Here is a 25182-nt window from a genome sequence, read left to right as displayed (position 1 = left end):
GAATGCTCTACCTGAAAACATGGTGGAAGCTGATTCCATAAATAATTTTAAAGGGAGTTGGACAGGTACTTGAGGATGAGGAACTTATAGGGTTACGGACTAAAAGCAGGGATGTGGAACTAAGCACGACTGCTCTTTCAAAGTGCCAGCACGGGCATAATGGGCCGAATGGTCTCCTTCTGTGCTGTAAGTTTCTATGATTTCCAGATTACTGTAACTTCAAAGAATGTAGAGAGATAGCTTCACAAATAGACTGAACAAGTGAAATAGAACATATCATCATAAGCCAACGGAACAGCAGCTGAGGAATAATACCAGAAAACTTAGTGATAGCTTTGGCTCTCAGCTCATTCAGGCCAAGTGGTTTCAGCAGCGCTGCCACTTCCTTCCAATCAGCTGCTCGGGCCACTTCAGCAGAAGGGTATCTCTCCAGGAAGTCCCACAGCACAGGAATGGCCTTTTGACCTGATACAAGGAAAAAACTCTTATCAGAATCATTTCAAATTAACACCTAAATATTTGGGATGATCGAGATGCTAGATAGCAAAGCTAGACAGTGGAATATGTAATTGTACTTGTACTGGTTACATATGGCAAATAAAAAAATGAACTGAACTGAATGCTATTACAATGTTTGCATCTTGTGTCAACAGCAAACACTCCCAGAGCAGGCAAAGAACAGGTTAAACAGAGACCGAATCTCCTCCTTTCTGCCTCAGAAATTCCTTACATTCCATTTCCCATAATAGCCATTTTTGTGTCTGATAAATTCTGTGTCAAACTTTGGGTAGTTTTGTGCTGTGAACTTGTATTACTTTAGAAAATGGGTTAAGAGAACTCAAAATCTGTGTTAGCGAGCAGAGTGTAGCACCAGTCCGGGCTACAATCCAGGTGTCAGGTGAAAGGACAACATGTTCACCCACTGCCTCCTGATAAGAATGTTTTGAAACAGATATTGTTGATGTTGGTAAAATTCCAGCAAGATTATCAAGAGTTTTTATATTAATATACAACTTATTAAATTTTATTTTGTAGTATAATATTTTTATATTTTTCAGGCTGCCTTTATTAGCCATCGCTAGTTGCCCTAAGATGATGGTGGTGGGCCGCCATCTTGAATTCCTGCAGTCGTTATGAAGATGCTCCCTCGATGGCAATATCCCTTTCTCCCTTTACATTATGGCCCATAGCACTAGGTGAGAGAATGGCTGGTCAGCCAACCTTCACCTCGGGCTCTGCTGCCTGGTAATTGACACCCAGGATGTGCACGAGTGATCCAGCATGACCCGGCTTCCCGGACTCCTAGTGGGGAAATGACCGGATATCACTTGACACCTTCCTCTAGTAACCTGCTGGAAACAGGAAACTCACTGCATGGGTGCAGTGTGGCAGTTTGGGTGCGGTGTGGCCACAAGACATTCTACAGCACATCAACACCAGAATCAGAGCGCGCCTGTTAGCATAAAAGCTCAGAACCATGGGAGAGTTTTTAATTATAGTGTCAATAAATCAGTCTCTACTGAACTGCCTCCAATAGTAGCTGTAGCTGACTAACCCAGATCTGAACCTCTCGCTGCTAGCACCTAGCTCTCTCATGCCACTCAATCAGCACAGGCTAACTCACCAGAGGTTTTGTTAAGAAACATGGTTGCAATAAGAAGCTTCCAGGGATCATGAAAGAGCGTCTCTTGGACTAGTTTAAACGGCGATCGAGGAGGAGTCCACTTGGCGAAGGCTTTACGCCGTGGAGGGCTGGATGCTGCAAAAATACACTGAACGTTCATACCACTGGTCAGTGCCATTTCACATTGCATAACAAACGCACAGCTGGATAAAGATTCACGTTCCATACCTTGTTTGGAATATTTCCTGGAAAAGTATGGACTGGTCTTCCTCCTGTCCTGCTTCACTCTTGGAGAATGATGATTCTCTGTTTAAAAGGAGGACCCAGTTAAGTTTGAGGATTACAAGATCGCGGGTATTTATGATTAGCAGGGGTGCAGGTTGGCAATGTCAAATGGCAGTTAAAAACTCACTTTGTAATAATAATTCAATTTTAAGATCAATCTAAACCCACAGCAACAGTGAATGGATAAGACTGCCTTTTTGAGTTGCTACTTCTTCTTTTCCCCCAGTTCACCACCCATCCACAGCCCACAATCTTGTGCCCCCAGCTACCACCAAGGACTCTCTTAATCAGCCGCTGGGATGTGTACAAGAAGGGCTAGGGTTAATTCTTGCTCTACTGCAGGAAAATGCTTGTGCTCCTCACAGCTGATTTTGGGGGACTGTATGTATGAAGTCATTCAGTCTATGTATGTATGAAGTATTGAGTCTACTGCTCAATGGTGCCACAGTACAGTGTTCCTTGCAAGGGGAGTGCTGAAGCAGAGGGACTGCTGAGCTCAGTGGCCAGCTCTCATATGTCTCTGCACATTTCCTGTTCCTATGCACATTACCAGGAAATGACTAACAATATGTTTTAGTTTACAGAAACCTACCTTCAATTGAAACTTTCAAGACTGAGATCACTAGATTTTTGTTAGGTAAGGGTATCAAGGGATATGGAGCAAAGGTGGGTAAATGGGGTGGAGGTACAGATCAGCCACAATCGAATTGAATACCGAACAGACTTGAAGGGCTGAATGGCCTACTCCTGTTCCAATGTAACAGGCTCGAGGGGTTGAATGGCCCACTCCTGTTCCTATGTAAAAGGCTCGAGGGGCTGAATGGCCTCCTCCTGTTCCTATTGTGCAAATTTACTTTCCAGTATCAGCTCCTGTTCGTGTCTCAGGGAAACAGAAACAATATCAAAACAGCAAAAAGCCATAGCAGCAAATTACACTGGGGCACTGTGCCAAGACAAAGGTTGACACCTGAGTGCGCCTCATTTGGTAAGCTCCTGTGTACAGATTGAAGGATTCACCAAAGGATGGATGGTACTTTGAAAAATCAATCACCCAGGTTAATTCTTATGTCATCTCCTGGTGTCTTTTACAAGGCATTTCCAGCAGCAGATGGCTGGTTCTGCCCCTTGGTAGGGGACTGGTGCATGGGCGGGTGGACTTTGATGTAGAAATAAAATAAGAGAAAAATTACAATGGCCTAGTAGGAAAGGTACTGCTGAGTGTGGCCATTCAGACTAGAAATCTCCAGGTTCAGTTACTGACCTGTGCCGGGTTAACTAATTTCACCCAGAGCAACAGTTGAGGCAGTATAAATAGCCTCAGTGCTCCTGGGTTTTTGGTGGGGTGAAGTGAAGTGAAGTGAATCAGCCCGAGTCCCATTCGATCCGTAAACAGCAATCTCTGCAGGTATGCATGGGTGTCAGGTGAGAACAGGATCTGCCTGGCTGTGATGCCCTTATGGTTGAACAGTCTGCCAATCTGTCTTGACTCGAGACTGAGTCTGCTTGAAGCAGCTTGTCTTAGGTGCTGGAGGGCTAACAAGAGCTGTGGAACTGTAGCGCAGTGCGAGTCAGCACCTTCAGAGAGCAGAGAAGTTAAGAAAGTAAAAACCCCCTGCAATGTTTTTGAAAAAAAAATAGAATTGAAGAAAGAGACACATAACATTTCACAGCGGTGATAGCAAATGTAGAATTATCCTTTAAATGCAGTACCTTGGGTTTTCAGCAATGTAAACCTGTCCCCATCAGAATCCCTTGTGCTTCTGTTGGAGTCTTCACAAGTAACCTTTGATTTTGAGTGATGTGTTTGTGAAGGGCCCATGCTCAGTTTTATATCAGATGCTCCAGGGATTGTAATGGCATCAGCATTGCCCTCCTTGCTTGTCTGCGCCACCTGCCTGTTAAACTCGGGTACCTCAGAGACAGGCTCACCAGCCTGCAGTTCCAGTGTGTCCTTGCTTTCAAAGGCCTGCTCCTTTGGAAGCAGCTTTTTGCTGTTTGCTGCTTGCTGTTTGGACTTTCTGCTGCTGGCTTTCCTCTCATCTTTGGGACTTGTTTTTCTTCCGTCAGCCAGTGTTCCTTCACCCAGCTCCCCCTCTTCAGATGATGGCCACTCTTTTTGTCCTGCTCTTGCAGATGATCCTCTCTTGGAACTCTTTCTCATTCTGCTTGGGTTTTGCGGTTTTGTGCTTTTTTTAGGTTTCTGCTTTGAGTTGTTCATAACCTTTGCCTGCCTCTGTCTTTTGCCCGTAGGACAGGCACCCTTGGTTTCAAGTCCCTCCTCTCTCTGTGCATTTTGTGGCACACGTGACAATGTCAGTGGAAGGTTAACGATCAATTTGCCGACACCTTGTGTTGGTGAGACGCTGGTCTGCAGGGGTGCGGTCTGCTTAGCTGAGGCAATCCTTTTCTGAGCACAGCCTCGCCAGAAGACGGTGAAGTTAAAGTCTTTGGCCTTCAGGTTTTCCTCTCCAGCACTTCCCTGAAAGTAATTTTTAAGCTCCTTTGAAGATCGAAATCGCTTCCCCTGAGGACTAAATAAAATAATTTGAATGTATATAAAGACAAAACAGCCGTGTTTTTCACAAGAATAGAAAGAGCAAACATTTGTTTCATCAAATTCATCTCCAATAAAACAATGAGAATGAGTCGATTTCCCATGGCGTTGGATACAGGAATGTCAAGACCAAGACACACGTGAAGCAGGGTTAGAGGGTGGGGGGATCATTGGATCAGGGGGAGATGACATTTGGCACGCATTTTAAAATAATAGATTTTGTTCTTATTTTTATATATATTGCCATTATAAATTCTTATGTCCACGTTTATGATGAAAACTTCCTATGTAAACTTATCATACTGTAATGACACCTCCCCGTCAATGTTGCATTGTGATGGGCTGCTGAATTGATTACATCTGCTCGATACCAGCTTTCATTGTTTTTTTTGGTGATGCTGTGGGCAAATGGGATGCACAAGCAAATCTAAAATAAAACTTATGACTGTAGTAATTTACTGACCTCTGATTGCAACACACTCTGTTAGATTTTTCTCCTTGGGGTTAAAACCGATAGGTGGGGGTGTGGCTGTCGTATATATTTTTAATTCATTCTCGGGATGTGGGCAAGGCCCGACATTTATTGGCTATCCCTAGCTGCCCTGAGAAGGTGATGGTGGACCTTCTTGAACCACCAAGCGATTTGATACAACCAAGTGTCTTGCTAGGCCACTTCAGAGGACAGTTGAGTCAGCCACAGTGCTGTGTGACTGGAGTCACATATAGTCCAGACCAGGTAAGGACGGCAGGATTCCTTCCCTAAAGGGCACTAGAGAACCAGTTTGGTTTTTATGACAAAACAGAAGCTTCATATGTTCATGTTTACTGATCCCTGCTCTTTATTTCCAGTTTTTTTTTAAAAAGTGAATTTAAATGCTCAAAATTATTGAACTATTGGTCCAGGCCTCTGGAATATTAGTCCAGTAACATAACCACCAGGCCACTGTACCCCAATATGCAGATCATATCCTTCCTGAAGTGTCCCTCTAGATTGGCTTCTCTCCCAGCATAGCAATTTCTCCCACGATGATGAACCCAGCACCACTATACCATGCAGTCCTTTCAGCTGTTGTTCTGGCCCTCCAGCACTGGGAATATTTCAATAGAAACTCTCCCTCCCAACACCCGACTTCAGGAAGAGGAGATTTAAAATTAACAGCAAGAACTAAAACTGAAGATGGAAGAGTGAGCTGCTATTTAAATATTGCGGTGCAGGAGGAGCAGAGCAACAGTGGATAGGAATGGGCAAGTTGAAATGAAAAAGAACAAGAGAAATTGAACTTGTGATTGTAGCCGACACGAAGAGGAGAAATTTCGTGGATAGTAGCTCTGGGATTTTGATGAAGGTCATGGAATTTTCCAGCTTTTTGGTGGAACTTTGGGAGGCAATCTTATGTGCAAGTGTATACAGTGGAACCAAACTGAAGATAGCTTGCAATTGTTGTGTATGTAATATGTGTGCTACTTTGAACCTATGGACAGGACTGCACTACTTGTTGGGCGTAGTGATACGCAGTACCACTCCTGGCCATAGGGGTATAAATAGTACTGTGGGTACTGATCCCCCTCAGTTCCCGCCTGTGGGCATGAAGTAAAGACCTATGTGCAGTCCCTACCTCCAACCAGTAAAGGCCTGTTTGAGTTATACGTTTAAGTCTTTGTGTTAATTGTTCAATACAATACACATACTTAACACTGGCGACGAGTCAGGCTCTTACCCTGCGGCAGTTATTCCAGGCGGCTTCGTCCAAAGACAGGACGTTGAAGAGAGGTTTCAATCCTCAACACCCCACTCAAAACTGAAGGGCAGCAGAAATCCTGACAGCTTCCAGCGACTGGAAGCGACAGGCATTAGGACCCTGAAGCCTCCATCAGCTTGTGAACCGGAGTAAAGACAGGACTGGGGAAGAGAGAGAGGTAGGGCGATAGCGATCGGCAGATAAGGGCCGGGCCGCTTTGAAGTGAGGGGCGCAGCCGGGCCAGCGATCGGGACCAAAGATAAGAGCCGCACTCGGACTGAAAGGCGCGGCGGCTGCAGAAGCTCAAGGTGCGAGAGTCGCGGTGCACAGCGCGGGCTATCGATCGCGGCGAAGATAAGGGCCGCACTCGAGGGCTGAAGGGAGACGGCGTCGGGGGACGGGTGAAGACCGCCAAGCGCGGGAAAACCGCCATTTTGTGGGCGGAGGACGACGGCAAGAGCGGGAAGCCGCCATCTTTGATAACAAGTAAAGAAAATAAAATCTGAGAAATTGCAAATCTACAATGCCTAAACACGGGAATATTAGCACCTTTGATAGTGACCTCGAAGATTGGGCCATATATGTTGAAAGAGTAAAAAATTATTGTAAGGCCAATAAAATTCGTGACCAAGATAAAGCTCTAACATTATTAAATTTAATGGGTGCGAAGACATACGGGCAATTGAAACACCTGTTATCACCAGATGAACCGGCGGATAAGACGTTCGATGAGATTGTTACTGTCCTGAAAGATCATCTAAACCCCACGCCGCTGATGCTAGCGGAACGATTTAAATTTTACGACAGAAGGCAGCTACAGCATGAAAGCAATGCTGAATATTTGCTGGAATTGCGTAAATTAGCGAAATATTGCCAGTTTGGAACGGGATTGACAGATGCACTACGAGACAAATTTGTGTGTGGTTTATTTAAACAGGATACACAAAAGCGACTGCTCGAGGAGAATGAGCTGACGCTTGAGAAGGCGGTCACTATGGCAGCAGCACACGAAGCCGCAGCGAGAGGCACGGCAGTAATGCAGCTACGGTCACCGGAGCTCAGTGCACACAAATTGGGTGTGAGTTCTGGCAAATGTTATCGTTGTGGAAAGACAACGCATGATCAGAACCAGTGTTGGTTTAAAAACCAAGAATGTAGAACTTGTGGTAGGCTTGGACATATAGCTAGAGTATGCAGGTCAGGGAAGAAGACCAGCAACAAGAAGTCACCGCAAGGAAAATACGCAAAGGTACACAAGGTGACCGAACAGGAGTCCGATTCAGACGCTAGCAGTAATGAACTGGCTAGCTTAAGCTGTAATGAACTGGCTAGCTTAAGAGTACTCAACGCTGGTAAGGGTGCAGACCTCCAGACAATTTGGGTCACTCTTCAGATAGAAGGAGTCCAAGTAAAACTGGAATTGGACACTGGATCGGCATTGACGGTCATAAATAAGAAAGATTACGGAAAGTTATTCCAACATATTCCCCTACAGGATACGGGGATTATATTGAAAACATACACGGGGCAAAGAGTGTACCCCATCGGGAAAATAGAGGTTGCAGTGGCCCACAAGGGCGAAGACAGTCAAATAATGGACTTATATGTGATATCTGAAGGAGGTCCTCCACTACTAGGACGGGAGTGGATTAGGAAAATGAATATGGACTGGCATTTCCTACAAACAATAACGAGTGAGAACTCGGTGAAGATAGTCGGCCCAGACTCTGGAACGGATGATGGTAAGCCCAACTCAGGTGCAAAAGACAAAGTTTCAGCACAGAATTCCACTGAGCAACAACAACATAGTTTAACTGTGGATTCTGAGTCTGGCAAGTCTACTGATGTGCCCATTTCTGAGGGACACCGGGCTCGAACTCAACTCCATTTCAAACTACAACAGCAATTAGAACAAATGCTTTGCCGTTTTGAGCAAGAGTTGAATGCAACGAAAGAGTTCTTTGATATAGAGTTGGAGAATCTGGAAAGACAACAGAAGCAGCTGATGGAGAAAATGGAGCAGGAGCACACAAAACGTCTGATGTCAGAGGAGTTAACGGTCAGCCAACTCCTGCATATGCTGAAGGACAGGACTCTGAAATGGGAAAAACTTGAACATGAACTTCAATATTCAAACGAAAGGGGTTCGGAGCTCTCAAAGGTTATTGGAAGAGCTGAGGTGGCAACACAGACTGAGATGACTGCAACAGAGCAGCCCTTGGATGCCAAAAGTACGCTGACTCACGTCAACGTAGAACAACAGACCGCTGAAACAGCTGCTCCGGTAGAGGGATTGCATAGTCCGATCAATCAATCTCCAAAGGAAGTTGAAGTATTAAAATCACAAATGAGGTCACTAGTAAACGACTTGCTGAAAGCCCAGAAAAAGCTGGATGCAGAGGTACACATGAAGAAGTCTCTTCAGGAAAGATGTCTGGATTTGGAACAAGAGCTGGCTAACGTCCAGCTAGGTATGGAGGAAATAGACGACCCTCTCACTGGTCTAGCTCAGGACGACACCGAATATTACGATGTCCTGTCCTGCCCAGCTTGTAACTTCGACTCCCAAAGTGCAGAAATCATGGAGGAGCACCAAAAGTCTACGGAACATCGGGAGAAGCTGGCTCTACGACGGAAACAGGAGGAAGAGAAGGAGGAACTGCGCATGCAGCTGGCAGCTGTGGCAGCTGACAATGGAGCCCAGAGAGTCTCCAAGAAGCAGAAAAGGAAAAGTAAAAACAGAAGATGACCCATCTGAACCATTATCACCTCTACCAGATCACACACGTGGTCCCTCCGAACGGAGCCAATTCAGTTCGGAAGTTCAAACTGTTAAATCCATGGAAGGACTATTGAATGAGTCACTCTAGCAACGTGAACCGACTACACCACAGAGATTGAATCTGTGAACTGTTTTCCGCAGAGACTGAATCTGTGATCTGTTTTTGACATGAAGTTATCTATGTATCTATGTTATTCTGTTATGTAAACCTGAAGTTATATATGTATATATGTTATTACGTTATGTTAAATGGGGAGATGACTGTAAAGCTAGGAAGGGAGGAATGTTGTGTATGTAATATGTGTGCTACTTTGAACCTATGGACAGGACTGCACTACTTGTTGGGCGTAGTGATACGCAGTACCACTCCTGGCCATAGGGGTATAAATAGTACTGTGGGTACTGATCCCCCTCAGTTCCCGCCTGTGGGCATGAAGTAAAGACCTATGTATAGTCCCTACCTCCAACCAGTAAAGGCCTGTTTGAGTTATACGTTTAAGTCTTTGTGTTAATTGTTCAATACAATACACATACTTAACAGCAATAACAACAGAAAATGCTGGAAAAACTCAGCAGGCCAGGTAACATCCGTGGAGAGAAATTAGAGTCGATGTTTCGGGTGAACCCTTTTTCAAAACAGGTAGCTTGCACCAGGTGGCAGCTAAGTCTCTTTCCCCTTGCCCCATGTTTCTTCCTTCCTCTTAAGGCAGTGATTAACATGTGCAGTATCTTGTGCGAGTTCATTCTGCATGTGGGAACCTGGACAGTAATTGCCTGCAGGCTTTTCAACTGCAGAGCCATCACAGCCAAACCTAGTTCTCCTTACCATGGGACTCAAAACCATGTATTGGTATTTTTTAGCAGGTATCACTGGACCAGTGATCAGGAATAGAACTCCAGCTGATTGTTTCCCCTTCCCAGCCCAGGCACACTGATCCCAACTGTAGCGGCCCACTGCCACCCCGAGATCAGCTAACACAACACAGGCCACGGTATTGAACCTGGATCTTCTTGAACTGTATGGCTCAGTTTCACCTCAGGCAGTACATTGACCCACTGATCAATTAATGGAGGCCTAAGTATGAGACCATGGGGGAATCCTAGGTTTTCGTGGAAGGATGAGCTAGATGGGCTGAATATCCTTCTTCATCTGTATTGATCTTGGAGAAGTTCTTTAATGTTCCACTGTCTTTAGCAGTTGGCTGGGATGAATAAAGTGCAGACATGGGTTTTGTTTTCCCTTCCTTGACTGTGACAGCAAACTGGTAATCTGCTCCTAGTCTTCTGCTGATGTTACCTTTGAAGTGGCTCCTTGAAGGGGCATTAATGTGCCCCATGAGTTACCCTCCAATTTTCTCCTGTGCCTTCCTCCTACTGATATGGCCAAGATCAGGTTACCCACTATATGGGGGAACAATGCACTAGTACATTTGTTAAGCACATCCACATTTGTGCAGAGGTCGCAGATCTAGAAGGGTTCCTGGTATTAAAATGCTGAAACTAATGAGCCTACGGACTTTAGCGGGGCTTAAATTAGCTGTAACAATGTTACATTTCTTCACCATGCTTGTGTAACAAAATAAGACACTGTCTGTGATTTCTTTAACAATTAGAATATCTCCCACCTTAAAATGTAAATGTCAGATTTTCCTGCTGACTTCCCAGTCTGTCTTTCTTTCACTATTCTCTTCCATCCTACTGGAAGTTCTGGGTAACATCCTCGGGATATTTCAGGAGCCAAAGCCTGAATGATAGGCCCAGCTTCAGACAAGGAAGAGTTTGTGTTTCCAGCGTCCACCAATTCAGGGTTTAAGACATCTTTCTTTGGTGGTTCCTTCTGGACACAGTGTTCACCTTTGCTGATCTCACTGCAAGGAGGCACTTCCATCAGGCAAACTTCTTTTTAATTCTTCTCCTTGCTGTAAACAGAGCACAATTAATTCCATTCATATTTTGTATTCCCCATTTCTAAAATTGTATTTTTTCTACTGGATTTTATAGTTAACATGATGAGGGATGTCAATGATGCTGAATGAATGTAACCAACTTATAATGGGGTTATGGGGTCTGTATCAGGCACACCTAAGTCCGGCATAGCACGGATTAGGTGTAGAGCAAAGCTCCCTCTACGCTGCCCCAAAAGCTCCCTGGTCAAATATTCCATAGACTAGGTGGACAACAAACGTCCTCTATGTTGCCCCAAAAATATGCCTTAACCTCAACTTCTGAAAACAATCGGCATGGCCCATGCACCCTTGTGGCCTCTCTATGTGCGAATTAGTGTCAAGCTATAGGTAGTTCCAGAATATAGACGTACCCATTAGAAATTGGCCTGAGACTTTCCAAACTCACTTCACATGGGACCTGTAGGTGCTGGTAATGGTTCTGTTGTTGACATTTACAACTCCTCTGGACCCCTCTCTTGTTCCTTTATTGCCCCATTACCACCCCCTTTTGCCTTGCACCATCATCCTTTTGTCAATTAATCACTCCTGCCACCGATCCTATTGTAGACCTTCCCATTTATTATTTCCTTCCCCCCCCATCCCTTTTCCCTGCCTCTGTACTCGCTTATAAACTGTTAAATCTCTTCTTCCAGATCTGATGAAAGATCATCAACCTGAAATGTTAACTCTGTTTCTCTCTCTAGATACTGCCTGACCAACTGAGTATTTCCAGCATTTTCTGTTTTTAATTTACATGGGACTTGCATCACATCAGCAGGAGGGAGAAAGAAAACAGGGAACTACAGGCTAGTTAGCCTGACATCAGTGGTCGGGAAAATGCTGGAATCCATTATTAAGGAAGTGGTAACAGGGCACTTAGAAAATCATAATATTATTAGACAGAGTCAACATGGTTTCATGAAAGGGAAATCGTATTTGACAAATTTATTAGAGTTTTTTGAGGATATAACTAGCAAGGTGGATAAAGGGGAACCAGTGGATGTAGTATATTTGGATTTCCAAAAGGCATTTGATAAGGTGCCACATAAAAGGTTGTTACGCAAGGGCTCATGGGGTTGGGGGTAATATATTAGCATGGATAGAGGATTGGTTAATGGACAGAAAATAGTGAGTAGGGATAAATGGGTCATTTTCAGATTGACAGGCTATAACTAGTGGGGCGCCACAAGGATCAGTGCTGGGGCCTCAGCTATTTACAATCTATATTAATGACTTAGATGAAGGGACCGAGTGCAATGTATCCAAGTTTGCTGACAATACAAAGCTAGTTGGGAAAGTAAGCTGTGAGGAGGATACAAAGGGCTCGATTTTGTCAATGGGTAGCTTTTGGAGGCGGGACTCCCACTTTTTGGGTTGTAGTCCCGCCTCCATCGACTTGTGGCCAACCCACGCTATTTTCCCTTGATTGACCTTGTTAAGCCTGCCCAGCGGGCTCAGCAGGCCAATTAAGGGATACCTGGTTACTAGTGACATCAGCGATTGACATTTCATCTGTCAAGAGCTTTTGACAGCTGAAAAATCAGCGTTTGACAGCTCGGTGAAGCTGTCAAACACTGACAATCTGTCTTCTAACTTGAGTCCTTCTACTCAGACTCTGTTAGAGAGCTCTCCAGACCAGAAAGCAGAGGCTGAAGCTTTTGAAAGTTCAGTGGCCATTCTGCTTTCTGTGCCAGTGAGCTGAGGGACTCCCGAGAACTGAAGGAAGGAAGTTTGCAGGAGAAAGTAAAGGTAAGTAAAACTTATTAAAACACTTTACACTTACCTCTGCACACATGCACCCATCACTCACCTGCACAACGGACATCTCGACCCCTCCAACCCCTGCAGACCGACGGTCCGCCTCGCTAACTTGGCGTGGTTCGGAGCCGTCGGGAAGCCCACACTTCAGGGCTAAAAATAGGGATTAGGCAAAAAACTGCCTGATAACTAACTGTTAACAGGCAGTTAATTGGCACTAATCCCCTTCCCACCTCGGGGAGGCGGCTCCCAGCACAGGTCGGGTAGCCGCCTCCTGGGACATTGGCACGGAGGCGGGTTGGAGACGGGATGGGTTCCTGCCCCCCGATTCTGCAATTTTCCCACCACCCCGCCTCCAAACCCGCCTCCTCGGGGCTTGGAAAATCGAGCCCAAAGAGTCTGCTAAGGGATATAGACAGGTTAAGTGAGTGGGCAATAAAGTGGGGAAATGTGAGGTTATTCACTTTGATAGGAAGAATGGAAAAACAGAATATTTTTTAAATGATGAGAAACTATTAAATGTTGGTGTTCAGAGTATAAGAAACACAGAGTTAGCATGCAGGTACAGCAAACAATTAGGAAGGCAAATGGCATGTTTGCTTTTATTGCTAGAGGGTTGGAGTACAAGAGTAAGGAAGCCTTGCTACAATTGTACAAGGCTTTGGTGAGACCACACCTGGAATACTGTGCAAAGTTTTGGTATCCTTATCTAAGGAAGGATATACTTGCCTTAGAGGTAGTACAACAGAGGTTCACTAGATTGATTCCTAGGATCAGAGGGTTGTCCTATGAGGAGAGATTGAGGAGATTGGACCTATATTCTCTAGAGATCTCATTGAAACGTTTAAGAATCTGATGGGAATTAACAGGATAGATGCTGAGAGATTGTTTTCTCCGGGTGCTCCGGTTTCCTCCCACAGTCCAAAGATGTGCGGGTTAGGTTGATTGGCCATGATAAAAATTGGCCCTTAGTGTTAGGGGGGATTAAATACATGGGGTTACGGGGATAGGGCTTGGGTGGGATGGCTGTTGGTGTAGGGACCGGGTGCTAGGGTTTGGATGATCAGCCATGATCTCGTTGAATGGCGGAGCAGGCTCGAAGGGCCGAATGGCCTACTCCTGCTCCTATCTTCTATGTTTCTATGTTTCCCCTGGCTGGAGAGTCTAAAACTAGGTGGCATAGTCTCAGGATAAGGGGTCGGCCCTTTAAGACTGAGATGAGGAGGAATTTCTTCACTAAGTGGGTTGTGAATCTTTGGAATTCTCTACCCCAGAGGGCTGTGGATGCTGATTCGTTGAGTATATTCAAGGCCGATATAGATTTTTGAACTCTAGAGGAATCGAGAGATATGGAGATAGGGCAGGAAAGTGGGGTTGAGGTTGAAGATCAGCCATGATCTTATTGAATGGCTGAGCAGGCTCAAGGGGTCGTATGGCCTACTCCTGCTCCTAATTCTTATGTTCTTATGTTAGAGAGGAGCACCATGCACGGCCGTGACTTCATTGGTAACACTGGATTTATATTACTCACTATTTTACGCTATGTATTGTAAATTATGTTTAAACTTCTAGTGTTGTGATACTATTCCCGACAGCAGGAGAATAACTAACAATGTGGTATTTGATAAACTGCTCAAAACATTCTCGTGATAAGGGAAATATAGCAGAAAATTGTAATTTTTCAGTTCAGCTTATTAAGTTATGAATAATTTGTCCAGGGTTAATTGGAATTGCCCCACTGGGAGTCTAAAGGGTTAGGCCCACAGTGAGGTGATAGTAAACTGCTTCAAATGCTGCATGCTACATACGGATAAATCTTTAAATTACTAAAACACAACTGTATTTAAAATGTAGTGCAATCATTTATAGATACCAGTTCATCTCTTGCAGCTTTATTCACAGATAAAAATCACATCAAATTAGCTATGTCCACTGCTCAAAGCCAGGTGACTAATATCAAATACTTCTGCCACCAATTGGACTCGCAATTAAAACTTGGACAGAAGTGAGTCAACTGTCCCCATTAAAGTTACAGAACAAGTACAGCAATGTGTATTCTAGGTATTCATCCAGCTAGTGTGATTCCAACTAACAGTGATAAAAACTGGACCGCAACCAAAATTCTCTACAGAAATGTATAATGTCTTTAATGATTAGGAAAAAGATGAATCTCTGATCTATCGCATCTACTTTACAGCATACCACTGGAGTAAGATAATTGCAGAGATAGAAAAGGGAAATTGAAGTCACTTGTGAAGGAGAAAATGACAGAAAAATCCAGAGACAGGAAAAAATATTGGTTTCCTTCACCGATGTCAATTATATGGCTGATAAGTTTTTATAGTCAAGTTTGATAGTGGAACGATTGGGCTGAAAAGGAAATTTGGAAAAATAGAACAGGATCTCAGACCAAGTTGGCACAAAAGTGATTCGCCCATCACTGTAATAAAGCAAATTTACTGAAGCAGTCAGTGACTTGAAGTACAAATTATCCAGGCTGTCATGATATTGAAAGATACAGGCCTCAGATATATTTACAACACTATTTACCAACCACTTTACAAAACTTGTTTCCCTCTTCAACACATTATCCCCAGTTATTTACATGATGAAAAAAAATTGTTCCACCTCCCATGGTGAATTTGCAGGGCTTGATTAAGATTCAAGTACTTTTTTTATTCATCCCTCCCCAAAACTATTCTTTTTTTCAGTTATTTACAGGATTTCAAAAGATTTGTCCTCCTCCTTGGTACCTGTAAAAAAAATCATTGGTTTTTACACTGCCTAAGGAGATTCTTACCATTGTCAAGTCTCCAATGATATGATCAGCAATTGCACAGAGGGACATTTGCCACTGTTTGGACCTGGTTGACTGACAACAACAATGTCTGTGGTCAGCACTAAAACACCTCACAAACATCCACCTCCGACACTTTGGCAAACATTTGCCACAGAGCACATATACCAGAAACGCTGTTTACGGAGGTCACGGTCCATCATCAAAGACCCTACCCACCCCAGCCACAGTCTGTTCGCCCTCCTGCCATCTGGGAGACGCTACAGATGCATTCGCACCCGTACGACCAGATTTAGGAACAGCTTCTTTCCCAGGGCTGTCATCCTACTGAACTCCACAAATAAACTCTAAAGCCTGCACATCTGCCAATGCACTTTATTATGGTTATGTTTATGTTAATGTTAATGTATTACAAGCCAAATGTATGTTGAATGTTTAAATGTCTTGATCTAAATGTACACTCTCGGGAGCCGCAAGCCTACATTTCGTTGTACTGCACTTGTGCACTAACAATGACAATAAAAGTTGATTTGATTTGAAAATCGTTCATCACAAACACTGGTAGCTCAGAATTCAATGTGATAAACTGCAAAAAACACAGAAAAAAGTAAATCTTTTCATTTTTGTTTTCGTTCTGCTACTTGCGCTTCATTGAAACAAAGAAGATAGGAGCAGGAGTAGGCCATTCGGCCCCTCGAGCCTGCTCTGCCATTTAATGAGATCATGGCTGATCATCCCAATTCAGTACCCGGTCCCTGCTTTCTCCCCATATGCCTTGATCCCTTTAGCCTTAAGAAATATATCTAACTCCTTCTTGAATATATTTAATGAATTGGTCTCAACTGCCTTGTGTGGTAGAGAATTCCACAGGTTCACCACTCTCTGGGTGAAGAAATTCCTCCTCATCTCCATCCTAAACGGCTTACCCCTTATCCTTAGACTGTGACCCTGGTTCTGGATTTTCCGCCATCGGGAACATCCATCCTGCATCTAGTCTGTTTATTATTATTATTATTAAATCTAGTCCTGTTAGAATTTTATAAGTTTCAATGAGATCCCCTCTCATTCTTCTAAACTCCAGCAAGTATAAGCCCAGTCGACCCAATCTCTCCTCATACGTCATTCCTGCCACCCCAGGTATCAGTCTGGTGAATCTTCGCTGCACCCACTCCATGGCAAGAACATCCTTCCTCAGATAAGGCGACAAAAACTGCACACAATACTCAAGGTGTGTACAACTGCAGCAAGACATCCTTGCTCCTGTACTCAAATCTTCTCGCTATGAAGGCCAACATACCATTTGCCTTCTTAACCGACCGCTGCACCTGCATGCTTACCTTCAGCGACTGGTGCACAAGGATACCCAGGTCTCGTTGCACTTCCCCTTCTCCCAATCTACTGCCGTTCAGATAATAATCTGCCTTCCTGTTTTTGCCACCAAAGTGGATAACCTCGCATTTATCCACATTATACTGCATCTGCCATGCATCTGCCCAATCACCCAACCTGTCCAAAACATACTGGAGTTTCTCTGCATCCTCCTCACAGCACACACGCCCACCCAGCTTTGTGTCATCTGCAAACTTGGAGATATTACATCTAGTTCCCTCGTCTACATCATTAATATATATTGCGAATAACTGGGGTCCTAGCACCGATCCCTGCGGTACCCCACTAGTCACTGCCTGCCACTCGGAAAAAGATCAGTTTATTCCAACTCTTTGCTTCCTGTCTGCCAACCAGTTCTCCATCCAAGTCAGTACCTTACCCCCAATCCCATGTGCTTTAATTTTGCACGCTAATCTCTTATGCGGGACCTTATCGAAAGCCTTCTGAAAGTCCAAATACACCACATCCACTGGTTCTCCCTTATCTATTCTACCAGTTACATCCTCAAAAAATTCCAGTAGATTAGTCAAGCACGATTTACCTTTTGTAAATCCATGTTGACTTTGTCCGATCCTGTCACTGTTTTCCAAGTGCTCTGCTATTACATCTTTTATAATGGACTCTAGCATTTTCCCCACTGCCGATGTCAGGCTTACCGGTCTATAATTCCCCGTTTTCTCTCTACCACCTTTTTTAAATAGTGGGGTTACATTAGCTACCCTCCAATCCATGGGAACTGTGCCAGAATCTATAGAATTTTGGAAGATGACCAGCAATGCATCTACTACTTCTAGGGCCACTTCCTTAAGTACCCAAGGATGTAGATCATCAGGCCCTGGGGATTTATCGGCCTTCAATCCCGTCAATTTCCCTAACACCATTTCCCTACAAATATGATTTCAATCAGTTTCTCCCTCTCATTAGACCCTATGTTCCCTGACATCTCTGGGAGGTTATTTGTGTCCTCCTTTGTGAAGACAGAACCAAAGTATGTATTTAATTGGTCAACCATTTCTTTGTTCCCCATTATAAATTCCCCTGATTCTGACTGTAAAGGACCTACGCTTGACTTCACCAATCTTTTTCTCTTCACATATCTATAGAAGCTTTTACAGTCAGCTTTTATGTTCCCTGCAAGCTTACTCTCATACTCTATTTCCCCCTCTTAATTAATCCTTTTGTCCTCCTTTGCTGAATCCTAAACTACTCCCAATCCTTAGGTTTGCTGCTTTTTCTGGCCAATTTATTTGTCCTCTCCTTGGATCTTATGCTATCGCTAATTTCCCTTGTTAGCCACGGTTGCGCCACCTTTTTATACCAGACAGGGAAGAACAAATTCTGTAGTTCATCCATGCGATCTTTAAATGTTTGCCATTGCCTATCCACCGTCAACCTTTTAAGTAACGTTCCCCAATCCATCCAAGCCAACTCGCGCCTCATACCATCGTAGTTTCCTTTATTTAAATTCAGGACCCTAGTCTCTGAGTCAACTATTGCACTCTCCATCTTAATGAAGAATGATTGCTCATCCCCAAGGGGCCTCGCACAACAAGATTGCTAATCAATCCTTTCTCATTACATAATACCCAGTCTAAGATGGCCTGATCTCCAGTTGGTTCCTCGACATATTGGTCCAGGAAACCATCCCGTATACACTCTAGGAATTCCTCCTCCACAGTATTGTTACTAATTTGGTTAGCCCAATCTATATATAGATTAAAGTCACCCATGATAACTGCTGTGCCCTTATTGCACGCGTCTCTAATTTCCCATTTAATGCCATCCCCAGCCTCAGCATTACTGTTTGGGGGTCTGTATACAACTCCCACTAATGTTTTCTGCCCCATGGTATTTCTCAGCTCTACCCATACAGATTCCACATCATCAGAGCTAATATCCTTCCTTCCTATTGTGTTAATCTCCTCCTTAACCAGCAATGCTACCCCACCTCCTTTTCCTTTTTGCCTGTCCTTCCTGAATATTGAATACCCCTGAATGTTAAATTCCCAGCCTTGGTCACCCAGGAGCCATGTTTCCGTAATCCCAATTATATCATATCCGTTTACATCTATTTGCGCAGCTAATTCATCCACCTTATATTATGAATGCTCCTCGCATTAAGACACAAAGCCTTCAGGCTTGTTTTTTTAAACACACTTAGACCTTTTAGAATTATTATTTACTGTGGCCATGTTTGATTTAAACGCTTGATTTCTCTGACTGCCACTTTTGCTTTTCTCCTTCCTGTCTTTTGCTTCTATCCTTGCTTCCCTTTCCTCTGTCTCCCTGCCCAGGTTCCCAACCCCCTGCCATTTTAGTTTAAACCCTCCCCAACAGCATTAGCAAACACTCCCCCAGGACATCAGTCCCGGTCCTGCGCGGGTGCAAACCGTCCAGTTTGTACTAGTCCCACCTCCCCCAGAACCGGTTCCAATGTCCCAGGAATTTGAATCCCTCCCCCTTGCACCATTCCTCTAGCCATGTATTCATCTGAAATATCCTTCTATTTCTACTCTGACTAGCACGTGGCACTGGTAGCAATCCTGAGATTACTACCTCAATACTGCTTGTACAGTTACTTTGTGGGATCACTGTATTAACACGGCACGCAGTTCTTAAAATCACATCAATATATTTCCAAAACTTATTTTTCATATCCAACAGAGGACGTTTGTTTATCTTTGACACATGAATGCTCGTGTTACTGAATTACATGACTGAGAATATTTAGTCAAAAGACCAAACATCCATAGCAATATCCCTTGAAAGGAACATCACATGATTTAGGACTAGGGGTTAATGTTAAGATTAAGGGTTGAGTGCTCGAGTTAGGGGTTGAATGTTGGATGGTCAGGGTTGGAAATCACAATTGACTACATTCGTCCTTTTCTGCTGCAATGATGAGATTTACTAAAAGAACACTGAAAGTGCTGCAAATTGGCAGGATAAATGGTAGGTAGATGGTGTAAAAACATTGCGACACGAAGCCGAGGGGAAACCATTGCCCCCTCATCAACACTGCAGCCTTGGCGGGACACACCATATCAGGACAGAGCTGTTGCTTAGCGTCCGGGGGCCAATGAGCAAATTCACCAACCTCTTAGAATCATAGAATGGTTACAGTGTGGCGGACCCACCAAAGGACTCAGAGCGGTTGTACATAATTCCTTTAACAGCAATGTAGGTACTGCCTGTGTCTGTACCTTTAATTATACTGTTTAACTGTACTATGTCTAGTTACCTTTACAGCACGGTTTCAACGTGATGATGTCATGCCGTTAGTCACGTGATTCCCCCAATGGCGGGAAGAACGTGATGATGTCAGCTTTCAGACCAGAGGAGCAGTCCTCGTGGAGCCTTCAATGAGAGCAGACCTGTATTCGATGTATTCCAGCAGTTTCCAGTTTAAACCTGTTTTGTTCCATTAAAGTTCGTTATTTTGATTGCCCGAGTTGAACTCAGTCTTTTCGTTAGGAATCTCCGTTCCAACATTGATGACCCCGACTTTCATGAACAGTTTTCACGGAAGATCTCTAGCATGGACACGAACGCCGTAACTCTGAAACTGCCACAGTTCTGGGAGCAACAACCAGACGCCTGGTTTATCCAGGCTGAAGCCCAGTTCGCCATCAGGAACATCGTCGCGGATCAGACCCGTTATTACTACGTGGTCTCCGCCCTCGACAGCGCAACTGCCTCACGGATCGTCAGCCTCCTCGGTAGTCCTCCTACTGACAGCAAGTATGATACGATAAAGGCACGGTTGCTACAGGTTTTCCGGCTCTCGAAATCAGAGCGCGCTCGCTGGCTCATCACGATGCTTGGCCTCGGGGACTCCAAACCATCCAAGCTCATGAGCCAAATGCTCACGCTCTTGGGTGCCGAACCGGAATGCTTCCTCTTCCGGGAGCTTTTCCTCTACCAAATGCCAGAGCAGGTACAGGCTGACTAGCCAGATCCGACATTACAGACTGTGCCGAGCTTGCTGCCGAAGCCGATAACCCAGCAGTGCTGCGCGGCCACGAGGCGCCCATCCCCCACACATGTGGTTCCAGCTCCTCCTGCAGCGGGCTGGTGCTCCTACCACGCCCGTTTTGGCACAAAAGCACGACGCTGCCGCTCCCCCTGCAGTTTTTCGCCCCAAAAAAAACCAAAGCTCCTGCAGCGTTCCTGGCGAAGGAGGACCGGGTCTAACGGGCGCTCCGCGGTTGCGATGGCCGTTGGATCTACGGGGAAACTTCTTTATATCACCGATTCCCTATCGGGTCGACATTTCCTTTGTGACACCGGGGCGCAGTGTAGCATTCTACCTGCGTCGAAGCTCGATATGCAGGCTGGGAACCACGGTTTTTCCCTCGTAGCGGCGAATGGCGCAGCAATTCGAACTTTCCGAAAGCGGCGGGTCCAAGTCTGTTTCGGCGGTCAGCGCTTCTGTTGGGAATTCGTCACGGCCACAGTCTCACAGGCTATCCTAGGGGCGGATTTTGTGTGTGCCAACAGCCTCCTCGTCGATGTCCGGCACCGCCGGTTGATCAATGCGGCCACCTTCCACTCGATTCCATACTACCACGGTACCACCGTGGCGCGCTCTATTGCGTGCGCTTTCCCTCCTCCGGATGATTTCACTCGTCAGCTCCGGAAACTCTCCGAGGAGCCAAGGCCCACTTTCTCCTCCTCGGCCACGAAGCATGGTGTTGAACATCATATCACCACTACTGGCTCCCCGGTTTATGCGCGGGCTAGAAGGCTCGAACCCGGTAAGCTCGCGGCTGCGAAAGCGGAGTTCGACACGATGGAGCGGCTAGGGATCATTCGCCGATCCAATAGTCCCTGGTCTTTGCCTCTCCACATTGTTCCAAAACTGGGTGGCGGCTGGCGGACATGCGGTGACTACCGACGCCACCACTCCTGATCGGTACCAGATTCCACATATTCAGGATTTCTTGGCCCATTTGGTGGGAAATTCTATCTTTTCTGAAGTCGACCTCGCCCGGGGGTATCACCAGGTTCCTGTGCACCCGCAAGATGTCCCGAAAACCGCAGTCATCACCCCTTCCAGCCTCTGAGTTCCTGCGGACGCCGTTTGGCTTGAAGAACGCGGCACAGGCGTTCCAGCGCTTAATGGACTCTGTGCTCAGAGACCGAAGCTTCATCTTCGTCTACCTTGACGACATTCTCATCACCAGTGCTAGCAAGGAAGAGCACATCTCCCATTTGCGTACCCTCTTTACGCGCCTCAGCCAGCACGGTTTAATCATCAACCCGGCCAAGTGCCAGTTCGGCCTGCAGCAGATCGATTTCTTGGGATACCGCATAACATCGCACGGCGCCGTCCCCTTAATGACGAAGGTGGAAGCTGTTACCTCTTTCCCACGCCCGCCAACCGTCAAGGCCCTGCAAGAGTTCCTGGGGATGGTCAACTTCTTTCACCGATTCGTCCCTAAGGTGGCTCAGCTTATGCAACCCTTGTACGGGGCCCTCAAGGGCAAGTCCGGTAAGGATCCAATCAGCTGGACAGCCGAAATGGACCAGGTGTTCGTCAACACCAAGAGCGCCTTGGCCAACGCAACCATGCTGGCGCACCCACTTCCAGGTGCCACCATCGCCCTTACCATGGACGCGTCAGACTATGCCATCGGCGCAGTGCAAGAGCAGTGGGTCAATGGCACGTGGCAACTGCTGGCGTTTTTCAGCCGTCAACTACGGAAAAATGAAAAAAAATACAGCACCTTCGATCGGGAGTTACTGGCCCTTTTCCTAGCCATTCGCCATTTCCGGTTCTTATTGGAACGACGTCCCTTCACGGCTTTTGTCGACCACAAGCCTCTAACGTTCGCCATGGCCAAGACCGCCGAACCGTGGTCCATTTGTCAACAACGTCATTTGACGTTTATTTCTGAATTTACCACGGACATTCAACATGTGTCTGGTAAGGACAACCTGGTGGCGGATTGCCTCTCCCGTGCGACGGTCCACGTGGTTCACCTGGGGATCGACTACGCCCGCATGGCTGCAGATCAGGCCTCGGACTCAGAGGTCCAATCATATAGAACCGTCCCCTCTAGTTTCCAAGCGACCGACGTCACTTTCCAGGCCACAGACGCCACGCTCCTTTGCGACGTCTCCGTGGGCGTTCCCCGACCTATCGTGCCGGTCGCATGGCGCCGGAAGGGGTTTGATGCCATACACGGGTTGTCGCACCCTGGGATGAAGGCTTCACAACGGCTTATGTCGGTGAAGTTCGTCTGGAAAGGTATGCACCTCGATGTCCGTGACTGGGTTAATACCTGCGTAGTCTGCCAGAAAGCCAAGGTCCAGCGTCATGTTAAAGCTCCAGTGGCTACGTTCTCTGTTCGGGAGCGTCGTTTCGACCACATGCATGTGGACCTTGTGGGGCCGCTTCCGCCTTCTCAAGGTTATACTCATCTCCTCACCATGGTGGACTGCACCACTAGGTGGCCAGAGGCAATTCCTTTGGTTTCTGCCACTTCGGCAGACGTCGCTAGAGCTTTCATCTCCTGTTGGGTTTCCCGTTTCGGGGTACCGGCGGACATCTCTTCCGACCGTGGGCCACAATTTTCCTCGGAGCTTTGGAACGCTGTAGCTCAGGGGCTCGGCACCAAACTTTATCGCACCACCGCCTATCATCCACAGGCGAACGGCCTTTGCGAGCGGTTCCACAGGTCGCTTAAAGCCGCCCTACGGGTCAGTCTTCAAGGTGCAGGATGGGTGGACAGACTTCCATGGGTCCTTTTGGGTCTTCGTACGGCGCCCAAAGACCTGCACTCGTGTTCAGCTGAACTCGTCTACGGCCAGCCTCTCCGAGTACCAGGGGATTTCCTCCCTTCTCCCACAGAGCCATGGTCCGCCTCCCAGCACCTCGATAGCCACCAGGAAGCGGCCAGATGCTTCGCTCCGGTGCCTACATCAAATCACGGCTTACAGAACTCCCACGTGCCAGCAGAACTGAAGAATGCTGAGTATGTATTCATCCGCTACGACGCTCACCGGGATCCGCTCAAGCCCCCTTACACTGGTCCTTTCCGCGTCATCAATCCAGGAGACAAATCCTTTTCGGTCGCCATCGGAGGAAAGCCAGATCACATTTCGGTGGACCGATTGAAGCCGGCTCACTTGGACCTGGACCGCCCAGTCGTCGTCGCTCAACCGCCGAAACGTGGCCGACCGCCCGCAGCCACCGTGCCAGATCAACCAAAGCCGCCCGCCAACTCGACCACGCTCGCCGCGCCTGCTCAACCATAATCGCCTGCCAGCTTGACCACCGGTCATCAACTTCCCCTGCCAGGTTATCGAAGTCGATCAGACAGACTTGTCAGACCTCCTCCTCGTCTCACTTTTTCTGTTAAAGACAATTCTGGGGGGGCGCATGTGGCGGAGCCACCAAAGGACTCAGAGCGGTTGTACATAATTCCTTTAACAGCAATGTAGTTACTGCCTGTGTCTGTACCTTTAATTACACTGTTTAACTGTACTATGTCTAGTTACCTTTACAGCGCGGTTTCAACGTGATGACGTCATGCCGTTAGTCACGTGATCCCCCAATGGCGGGAAGAACGTGATGATGTCAGCTTTCAGACCAGAGGAGCAGTCCTCGTGGAGCCTTCAAAGAGAGCAGACCTGTATTCAATGTATTCCAGCAGTTTCCAGTTAAAACCTGTTTTGTTCCATTAAAGTTCGTTATTTTGATTGCCTGAGTCGAACTCAGTCTTTTCGTTAGGAACCTCCATTCCTACAACAGCATGGAAGAAGGCCATTGAGGCTGTGCCGGCTCTCTGCAAGAGCACTTCAGCTAGTCCTACACCTCCACCCTTTCCCCGTAGCCCCGCAAATGTTTTTCCTTCAGATACTTATCCAACTCCCTTTTGAAAGCCGTGATTGAGTCTGCCTCCACCACCCTTTCAGGCAGTGCATTCCAGATCCTAACCTCTCGCTGAGTAAAAATGTTTTTCCTCATGTTGCCTTTGGTTCTTTTGCCAATCACCTTAAATCTGTGTCCTCTAGTTCGCGACCCTTCTGCCAATGGGAACCGTTTCTCTCTATCTACTCTTGTCTAGAACCCTCATGATTTTGAACACCTCAAATCTCCTCTCAATCTTCTCTGCTCTAAGGAGAACAACCCCAGCTTCTCCAGTCTATCCACGCGACTGAAGTCCCTCACCCCTGGAATCATTCTCGTAAATCTTTTCTGCACCCTCTCTAAGGCCTTCACACCCTTCCTGAAGTGCAGTGCCCAGAATTGGACAATACTCCAGTTGAGGCCAAACCAGTGTTTTATACAGGTTCATCA

The 25182-nt window shown here is 46.1% G+C and overlaps 2 protein-coding genes across 2 annotated transcripts in view; one reads left to right on the top strand and one right to left on the bottom strand.

The window, feature by feature from the left end:
* LOC147110836 (intraflagellar transport protein 122 homolog) overlaps positions 1-25182 on the top strand; it is a 117451-nt gene that overhangs the window by 43014 nt on the left and 49255 nt on the right. The gene's annotated exons all lie outside the window — the stretch shown is intronic.
* On the bottom strand, positions 19-25172 carry mbd4 (methyl-CpG binding domain protein 4). The gene is made up of 6 exons (XM_086001206.1): positions 24381-25172; positions 10610-10903; positions 3620-4440; positions 1853-1930; positions 1625-1759; positions 19-465 (listed from the first exon to the last, which is right to left on the bottom strand). Exons 2-6 carry the CDS (start codon positions 10870-10872, stop codon positions 209-211), a joined length of 1554 nt encoding a protein of 517 aa, XP_085857332.1. The 5' UTR covers positions 10873-10903; positions 24381-25172; the 3' UTR covers positions 19-208.

Source organism: Somniosus microcephalus, chromosome 11 (genome assembly GCF_052327205.1).
Source record: "Somniosus microcephalus isolate GS21.2 chromosome 11, FLI_Smic_1.0, whole genome shotgun sequence".
Classification (NCBI taxonomy): Eukaryota; Metazoa; Chordata; class Chondrichthyes; order Squaliformes; family Somniosidae; genus Somniosus; species Somniosus microcephalus.
Note: the sequence above shows the minus strand (reverse complement) of the source record. Positions and strands in the feature narration are given on the sequence as shown.